Raw genomic sequence first — 10310 nt, forward strand, 5'->3', positions numbered from 1 at the left:
TGTGTGTGTGTGTGTGTGTGTGTGTGTGTGTGTGTGTGTGTGAGAGAGAGAGAGAGAGAGAGAGAGAAAGAGAGTATGCCCTTGTTTTTGCTACTTAGTGGGGACAATTTTTCAGGAAAACGCAGCCTTGTGGGGACCTAATGCTCCTTGTGGGGACCAAAGCCCGGTCCTGATGAGTTCGGAGGCTGGTTTTGGGTGGTGGTGGGGTGGGGGGTTTACGACCAAGGTGTGAATTGAGTTTAGGTTAGTTTCAAGGTAAATGGTCAGGGTTAGGTTATAAAATTTCCAAAAAATAAATGGAAGTCGATGGAAAGTCCCCACAAGGATATAGAGACATAGGTGTGTGTGTGGTTTTGTGTGTTCTCCAAGCTTTAAAACATGCTTCTGCTCAGCCTGCGGCCATGCAACTAGAGATTACTTCATATGATCGGGGACAGGTGTGCAGAAAATTGTGGATTAGTGTGCAGTTTTTATTTGATCTGTGTGTGTGTGTGTGTGTGTGTGTGTGTGTGTGTGTGTGTGTGTGTTCCTGCGCTCTGTAGACACAGAACACAGCGTGTGAGGAAGAGGAGGAAGAGTAGCGTTCAGATTAAACGTGTATCTGTATCTGTGTTTGTGTGCTGCGGAGCGTCTGTGCGCTCCTATCCCAGATTACCCTCAATTTATCTTTCAGCTGCTGACACACGATCTGAGTGACATCARTGATAACGGTAGCAGTGACATCATCGGTGACGACACAAGATGTCCTGTTCTGATTGTTCTTTTAATCTCTTGTCTGTAGATTCACGGGGATGTAATGATACACATATTGATTAAAAAAACAGCTTTAGATGATCTTTTAACCTGCTGGTTTCTGTGGTTACAGGTGATTCTGACGGTTTACCTCAACGATGCCCAGCAGATGCTAACCGAGGTCCCGGTGACCCCGGCGACCAGAGTGGTGGATGTGGTGGAGTACTGCAAAGAGGCCGGCGAGGGGGAGTGTCACCTGGCGGAAGTATGGAACGGACATGGTGAGTCCAGTGAGCACTGATGCCATCTTTGAGTCATTTAAGTGGAAAAATTTTGCATCATTGTTCATCTCATTCAGTAAAATTCAAACATATTTTATATTTGAGTTTCATTTAGTGTATCTACATGCTGACTTTGTTTTGAAATGTTCATCCCTTTTCTGTCTTTACTAATATTACATGTGTGCTATCTAATCCCTTTAAGTCTTGCCTKCAGTAAACTGATTTTGKTCTCTGTTATTTTCTTCCTATGGATCTATAATAAGTTGAAGAGCAGCAGGTATGAGATCTGGAATCAGATGAAAGTGGAAGCAGCTCGTTTGCCTGCAGAGCAGGAAAGAGACCGACTCTCCCCACGGTCTCCCAGYCTCTGCAGCAAAAGTGTTGTTTTGTACTTTCAGTGCAGAAAATCAGAAAGCATCCCTGAAGAAATTTAGCTTCAGCAGCAACGGCTACACAAACAGGTTCCCAGGATTATTATTTACGCTTGTTGTTTTGCTCTTCTTCCTCATCATCATTCACTGAGTCCAGCCCTCACAGATCTTCTGACGGCCTCTCCATGCTCGTACAGGATTATATTCTGGTATTATATGACAGGATAATCACAGTGTGAACTGGCCTGGAAGCTAATTATAAACAGTCGGACTCACAGTGCAGCTACAGCTGGTTGAATCGATACAGGACTAAGTGCGTCCTGTTCATTGTGTGACACTATAAGCTTGAATAGARCGTTCCATCTCCTGCAGACACATAGAGACCGTCTCCTTTAAAACCTGGCCCACTTTCATTCAATCACCAGCATCTGCTAACAGCTTGGTGCATCTAATGTGTCTCGGAGAGGAAACATCAGTGGAACATATTAAGGCTGRTGTGTGATAGAGGTCATGTCTTCAGGGTACGAAAGGTTGGTGTTTGTGGCAGGATGCTCTAGTTGATGATCTGGAGCATTTTATCATGAAAATAAAGCTCCTGTCACACTTTGAACTTTAGTTTTTCCTTCTCGATGGTATAAATGCTCCAACTTTTTGTGTTTAACTCCCAAACTGATTTTTTTTTCCTGAACACGTCGCAGTTCTTCTAACACGACCTCCCCTTTCATCTTCTCTCAGAGCGGGCCCTCCCTCAGGAGGTGCTGCTGTTGGATCTCCTGCAGCAGTGGGGAGCCAGGAGGCCGGAGGTCAGCTTCTACCTCAGACACTGCCCKCCCTGGACACCAGGTACAAACACATTCACATAGATTTGACAGWCTTTCCTCAGGGATAGGCTTTAAAACGAACGGACACACAAATCCAGGGAGAGGTGTACAAGTTAGGTCAGTGACTCGGACAGTAATGATCCTGATAAGATGCTTATAGTTACATAACAAGACAGAATGGGAGGAGCTATGAGGTTATAAGGACAAGCAGGGTTTGACAAGATTTTTTTTTACCTGCCCGACATGAAAAGTTACCTGCCCGAAACAAAAATATTCAAAATTTGATAAAATAAGAAAAACGTACTATATTTTGTACTACAAAGATATTAACATGGTTACACACAGGGGTACATAACATCTGATTAAACAGATGCAAACATTTCAGACTGAGTCACTCAATCAGTCAATTGTATTYTCAAAAACATCTTCAAAAACCCAGTGTTTCCCCTAGACTACTGGTCTTGGGAGGACTGTTTATAAAAACAGAATGATCAACAGCAGCAGCTTTGTTTTAAATGCAGTTTACAGAACATGAAAATCTGAAATTTGCATTAATTGAATCTTACATAGCCTGTCTCATATCTAAAGATACATTTAAGATATCTTGAACTGGAGTCTCCCTACAACTTAATGATAAATCTGATGTTTTATTATACTAATCAGAATATAATTCGAGATATCTGAAAAAGGGGATTTTGTCTTGTCAAAATATATTAAAAGATGTCTTTTATTTATTTGTTTCTTTCATTCATAAAAACAAAACAATCTATGTACAGCATTTAAAAAACAAAGTAAATCATACCCTGAATATGTGCCCCTTTTCAAAAATCAACTTCAACAAAGAAACAAGCTCAAGCTGGAAAGGTCTCCAAATAAAAAAAACAAAAAACAAAAGTAAGTAAAACAAAATAATCAAATAAAACATTTTATTATTTTATCCTAAATAACTAATATGTCTAATGTAGTCAGAAAACAATTTCAGATAACTGGAATGTAAGTGTGGTGAAGCCAAATAAATGTAATGTTGGCCTGCCATACATTGAGCTTCTGCCTGCTGAACTGACCTGCTGCTGCTCTGTTACATTGACAAGATGGATTTATGACTGAATGAACGTCCACATCTTTTTTTTGTCATCTTTTTGGGTAACAATACATGAAGAAACATGTTTTTGTTTCTCCGTAAACATGGGTGTGAAAAAACTAGGGGTGAGTACCTWAACTGAAGTACTCGTACTTGTACTCYGTCTTGAAAAAACTGGTATCGGGACACCCCTAGAAAAAACTATGGTTGTTAAAGCTTCGCTCTGTGCGACGTGCAGCAGGAGGGAGGGTGACACAATGGCACAACGTAACTTTTCTACAGCGGGAGGGGAAAAAWTTGAGGATTTATTCTTTCTATACGTGTTTTAAAARYCTATGTTTCTTCTTTTATTTTCAGAGTATTTTGAATAAATGGCCCTATGAAAAAATAAAGAAATGGTTTACCTCCCCGGTCGGGCTGGCATCTGGACACACCCACCTGCCTGAATATGGGTTTTACCTGTCCRGGGCAGTCGGGCAATAGGATTTATCGAATCCTGAAGACGAGGTGTCATACGATACTCTATTTTAAACTTCATTAACTAAAAGAGTACGTTAGTGACACTAAGGTTGACAAATAACTTTCTTTGATTAAAGAACTTGAACTGAAAGGCAGTGAATTGTGGGAAATCTGTGCCTGTTGGAGCCAAAGATCGGACAATGTCTACCCCGTGTGGAGGCGGGAAACCCTCGCCACCTGCTGCTGCTGCGTTTCAGTCATTAAAAACACAATCAGAACCTCATTATCGCCGCGTTTCGACGAACTGCGAGGTTTATTCTTAACGGCGAATTCATTAATTAACTTGAGTTTCATCGTCTTTCTGTTTGCGTCCAAATCAGCCCTGTTGCGCCACACCCGTCCTCACGTCTGTCAACCGTTGGGCTGACAGTAAACAGATCTCAGCCGCAGTCTCACGTCATTTGCCTGCAGCTCTGTAATAACTTTAATGTGAGCTGGAATAAGATGAAAAGCACGGCAGCTCGTTTTGTCGCCTGCAGTGGAGAGAAGAGACACAGCTTCTCCCTCGGGTTTCCCTTTCCTCGGTACAGATGTGTTTTAAACTCCACGTGACGCCGTAACGAGCAGCGTCGTCTGACAGGCTGGTTAACGCGTCGCCCTGAGGCTTCCTGCTCTTCACCTGCTAACTTGTGTTCATCTGCTTGTTTAAGTATCATAAAATGTCTTATTAAAGCAGTCAATTGCTCTTTGTGGACCAGATCATTATAAAATATTACTTCCTCAGGCTAATTTATCAGGATGTGTGCCTTCTGTGAGTTACTGAGGAGGTCTGCACCTCCCACACAGAGGGACTGCTTTCCTCCTGCAGAATAAATCTGGTTTCTGCTCAGATCTTTCAGTGGAGAGCAAACTGTTCTCACTGGGACTGAACAGACACCCACCTCAAATAATATTTTATCACTTCCTGTTTGATCCCTGCTTTTGAAATGGATCTATAAAATCTCAAAACTTGTAGCAGAAAATTCAGTATTTTTAAATAACGCACACTGTTTTTGTCTCTGTATTACTCTCTGCATTGTGTCAACTATAAATAGCATTTTAAACCAGACAGTTTGAATCTGAACTAATCCTCCGAAGCTCTAAGTTTCACCTTCAGTCAGCGCAGAGTAACAGAGCTGCCAAGTCTTCGTTTAAAACCAACACACGACTGCGGCGACATCACGTTGACCTCAAATAAAAAAACATGAGAACAAACAAAAATAATGAGCTGATGCTCTTTTCCTCTTATTCTTCAGGAGCCGCAGAACTTCAGGTTGCAGCAGAAGTTTTACTCTGAGATCATTTTTATGTTGAGAATCACAGAGTTGCAGCAGTTTTGGTTAAACTTTAATATCAAAATAAATGAGAGGGTTTGTTTTGAACGACTCTCAGCTACTACCACACCAGATTTCAGCTCAACATCTGTAAAACTGAGTGTGTTGAAGATATTTTTGCATTGACTGATATTATTTAACCGTTTCATTTCATTTATTGTTTATTTGAATAGGGACAAGTGTCAAGTATTAACAATACTATACACRACAACATTTATAGCCAGAGCTAATGTGCAATGCCCGTCCCTAGATGGAACCATGGCGGCCATCTTGAACTGGGRTGGTTCTAAAAGTTAACCAGTTGTAGACGTATGTCCACTTATATTTTTTACTGATGAGGCTCTCATATAAACACAAAGAAGTGAGGATTAAAGYTGTAATTTTTGTTTAACAAACCTTTTTTTCCTCTCATGTTTTTAAAACCATTTTGCAGAGAGAAACATTTTTTGAAAACCTTTGATTAGGGTRGGGTAAAATCGTATCGTGTTCAGTTAATRGTCAGAAAAACTTCATTRGATTATTTTTTGGCACTCGACGACTAATAAGTCCGCTCGGTACTTTTCTCCTCTTGGAATATGGCGAACATTTAAAAACAAAGTTCTGCAATTTATTWATCATTACTCTGGTTTTACTTGGCCTGTCAATACAATTTAAAAATTGATGCTTAGCCTGAAGTCTGTACTTTTGACATACATGTAATTTGGAACAGATTTTTACGGAGAACAAACATTTCCCACTAGAGTGATTTAAAMTGGTCATGTGACTAGGGCATGCAGGCGTCCAGGGACCCCAGGGGATTAATTGCCATATTAATCGTTATCAGCTAAATATCACAATTTATTGTGATTAATCTTTTGGCCATTATCGCCCAACCCTACCATTTATTGATTATGTTGAYTATTGTCACAAAGTGAAAAAACAGTTCCACCTAAAACAGTGACACTATAAAGGTGGTTTGTTGTTTTGTTATTTAAAAGAGATTGTAGTTGTTTTAAAAGCAAATTTGCTTTAAATCCAAAGGGGGGCCCTGGCAAAAAAAGATTGTGAATCACTGCTCTAACTGTTATAATGTACAGATCAGCTGAGTGCCTTTTAAAATATTATTAAAAAAAGTTTTCTGTCTGTGTCAGTCACATGTTTACCACTGACTCAACACGTTTACATTATTACAGCTGAAATCTCTGCTCACTTCTGTGTTTTCAGGAAATCAGCAGCTTTCAGAGCAGAGCTGGACTACAGAGGCAGCAGAGAGCGGCACAGATAAGGTCAGTGCAATTAAACAAACTAAAAATATGTTCAWTTTTTTTAAGAATCAGTTACAATCTGATCGATATTTATACATCAAAACATCAAACAAGCCACATTCTTTAGAGCTTAGTGATGTACAATATATACATTTTAAAGAAAAGACAGTCTTTCTGACAGTATGTTGACAAAAAAAGGATCAGTCTCAGCTACTACCATGCTAAAATTTAACTCAGCATCTTTAAAACTGACTGGGTTGTAGCCATTTTTGTGTTAATAAGATCAGTATGATGTCAACCCTGTGATTATTGTCTGGTCTGTTCATGAGATATTTTGCTAACAGAATCATCTACACACACACACACACACACAAATCACTCCGATTCAGTAAGTGGCTATTTATTTTAGGAGCTCAAACCAAAAAAAATGTTTATTTTTATTTTCTTTATTCTGGAAACATTGAGAATATTACACATTTACATTTTTATGTACTTATAAAAAAACACAACATGGGGTACACTACTGAGGTAATAAATAATAATAGTGATAATTAAATTTAAAAAAGCACACGTACACATAGTCAAATGACAGGTAGCCAAATTGTTGATACTTTCTGTAGATTCAGTCAAAAATTTGCAACAAATACTTCATTAATATTCAGTTCAGCGGTCTGGCATGTTGTGTTTCCTAAAAATAGTTTTCATGAAGGAGTGAGTGTTTGTGTCGACCAGCAGATTAAATCACGGGATTAGTGACAGTAATGATTATTGTGCTGCTACAGAAACACAAACAGGTTTATTCATCCTAACCAGGATTTGTTTTCTTACTCACACTAATGAGTCATACTTTAAAATAAAAAAGCAGCTGACCTCCTCCTCGATGTTTTTATATGTTTTTAAGCATCTTAGTCACATATTTAACCCCAGACCAGACATGAGCCCTGTGGTTAGGCCACATGCACCAAACTTTGTGTGTGTGTTTGTGTGTGTTGGTCCTGTTAGTTAGCCCGTGTTTGTGTGTGTTGGTCCTGTTAGTTAGCCCGTGTTTGTGTGTGTTGGTCNGTGTTTGTGTGTGTTGGTCCTGTTAGTTAGCCCGTGTTTGTGTGTGTTGGTCCTGTTAGTTAGCCCGTGTTTGTGTGTGTTGGTCAGTCAGTGAAGGCAGGATTAGCTCGGTCCATGACATAACCAGGCTAAGAGGATTGTTAGTCAGCCACACAACTCCTCCTCCTCCTCCTCCTTCCTCGTCTCCTCTTCCTCTCACCTTGTCCACTCCTTTGCACTTGTCCCGTGGTCTTACTTCGTCCTCTACTGAACCTTTTTTCATTCGGTTAAAAGCAACAAAACAAAGACTTTACAGGCAGGAGAGGCGTCCCGGGGTGAGTTTTAGACTGTTTCTTAAATTTTCTTCATGTTTGGTTTTTGAGGCAAGAGAAAGTCACTTTTTCTGTCTTTATTGTAAAGTAATAAATTAATAGAAAAATAACGGAAGAATTGAATATATAAATATCTTTGGGTGATTTTCCTACTTTTTGTTGTTGATCTAATCTGCACGTCAGCTGATAATTTGTCTGCATGTCGGACTTTATGTGTTACAGAACCAGAACACAGTGTTGCTTACATCATGTGAAGACTGGGGCAGGGTGGGGCTTCTTTTTCTTTTTTTGGGGTTTAGGTTTTGTGTTTGTGTTGATTCACGACTCCGAGTCCGATATCATGTAATCACATCCAGAAGCTCTTACTTTCTTACACATCAGGTGCTGATGACAGCTGTTTAACAGAGTCTTCCTCTTCTTCTTTTACTTCAAGCTTTCAGACTTTTAAAATAGAGCGCTTTGATTTTTAGCTTTTCAGTAACAAAGATGTACAGCATTTTTTGTATGATCCAAGAATCGCAGCACCGACGCTGTTATTGGTTGAGGTACTTTTAAACAGGTTCTCTTTCCTCTTGTCTTTCTGCTTTATTGCTACTTGTGGTGAAACTAAACACACGAACAAGGGAAGCTTAGTGTTGTAGTCAAAACCATCTAACCTGAATCCAAGTCGAGACCAGGGGAAAAAAAAGGGAACGAGTACCCAAAAACATTCAGTACGCAGGTCGCTGACTTAATATGTACAGCTAATATTAACTAAATCTCTTTGTGTGAATTTAAAGAATTGTGGGACACATTCAGATTACTAATGCTAGCTAGCTAGCTTTGCTAACATCACTTATGCATTTCTTTGTGCGTCCTTTCTAAGTGACGATAAAAGTTTGATGTAGTCCCTGCTGTCTCTGAAAACGAAGCACTGTTATATGCTTTTCCATGGATGTTGTTTTACAGATATATATTTTTTGATTTATGTAGTTGAATTGTGGGTGACGGCACTAACAGAAATACATAATTATCGATGAGTCATGCTTGGATTTAAATCGGTACACTTTACACCCATTGAAAGCAAGGATGTTAACAAATAAACAGTCTGGCAATTAATGATATTGACTGTTTTGAAATAAAATCTAAAGTCCTCAATGTCTGAGACCAAGACAAGACCAGCCTCGAGTACTACAACACTGATTTAATGAGCTGAAAAAGAGAAAGTTTACCATAAAAACTGCCTGAAACTTGACATGTCTGTGAATAAAAAATGATTTGTCACAGATGGATAATAAAATCAATATAATAGGAATATTGTGTATTGTATTATGATGTCTGTGAAGTTCTTCTTTGCGTTCTTTGCTCCTGAGCTCTATACGTCGAAATAAAACCAGATGTATTCAACTGGTGCAACTCGATCCACTTGTTGCAAAGTAAATTAGTAGTAAAATGATTCTAAATGTAGACGGTTCTGAGACGGCTCCCCTCCCTGACACACCCTTTAATAAACCTGAACTGTGAATTAACACACACGTTGTGTTTGTTGATCCAGCTGTGTGTAGCTCAGCTCCATCCAGCTGCAGACGGGTATATTATTACGTTACACTGGTTGTGTTGTTGTAGATTAGGATGAACGTTGTTACTGCGTGTCATCATCTGCTCTGATGGTCAGAGTTCAGAGGCGTCGGCAGACTTCAGACGCTACATTTGACACACGATAGTCCTGAAGACGTTACACGTTCCTGATGAGATGTTTTTTTAGATTTCATGTCTGGGTTTTGCCCGAGGACGCCGCTGGCTGACGGGCTGTCTGCTGTGAGGTTCAAAGATTAAACCGGTCAGTTTGGAGGACGACGCTGGGAACCATCAGGCTTCCCTGCTGCGTGGAGCTGGGGCTTCTGGGAGAGTTTTCTCCCTTTTGGTCCAGGAATGTCTGAAGGCTGTGATTGTAGATCAGAAGGAATATTTTTAATGGAAACACACTGCAGATGTGCTGTGATCAGAACAATATGTGTGGGGAAATGTACGACACATTAATACACTGATGTGGTTCAGATTATAGTGAGAACCGAAGGAGACATGAGAGAGAAGCTCATGGTTGCAACACGTTGAGCCGCCTGTCTCAGAGTTTCTTCTGTTGAGTGTTTTTCATTTCTTATGTTTTTTTTTCACCGTAAAAAAACCCCTCAGTGAATAAAAGTCAAAGAGAAAAACAGTTTACCTTTTTACAAGTGTAGAAACAAGAATAAAACATTTGCTTGAAGCACATAAACAAGCTGTAAGAAGATCATCAGCTGTACAGAAAATCATTTATATCCTGATGGGAAGAAGGGATCTAGAACTGCAACAGTGGCAGAAATTATTGTTGAGTTTTTGTCCTGAGTGTGTGTTTGTTTGAGAGAACTGTGACGCAGCAGTCACATGCCACTGTGTATGTGTGTGTGTAAAGAGAGGCAGGATGAAAACGTGACGCAGCAGGAGCCTCATATCTCAGCACACAAACGGGAGCGTCGCTGGTCTTTTTAGCAACGTGGGTCTCCCGGCGTCTTCTTCCTCGTTGTGCACATCTGGAGCTGGAGGAGGAGGAGGAGGA

General features: G+C 40.0%; 1 protein-coding gene across 3 annotated transcripts in view; it reads left to right on the top strand.

Moving 5' to 3' along the window:
• Positions 1-10310, top strand: part of LOC106521244 (apoptosis-stimulating of p53 protein 1) — a 42474-nt gene that overhangs the window by 9392 nt on the left and 22772 nt on the right. For all 3 annotated transcript variants that reach the window (XM_014013730.1, XM_014013729.1, XM_014013732.1), the window contains exons 2-4: positions 866-1013; positions 2120-2227; positions 6322-6383. In XM_014013730.1, the coding sequence (XP_013869184.1) occupies positions 866-1013; positions 2120-2227; positions 6322-6383 (318 nt within the window). The remainder of the gene's footprint in view (positions 1-865; positions 1014-2119; positions 2228-6321; positions 6384-10310) is intronic.

The sequence above is a fragment of the Austrofundulus limnaeus genome, unplaced genomic scaffold (genome assembly GCF_001266775.1).
Source record: "Austrofundulus limnaeus strain Quisiro unplaced genomic scaffold, Austrofundulus_limnaeus-1.0 Scaffold105, whole genome shotgun sequence".
NCBI classification, from domain to species: Eukaryota; Metazoa; Chordata; class Actinopteri; order Cyprinodontiformes; family Rivulidae; genus Austrofundulus; species Austrofundulus limnaeus.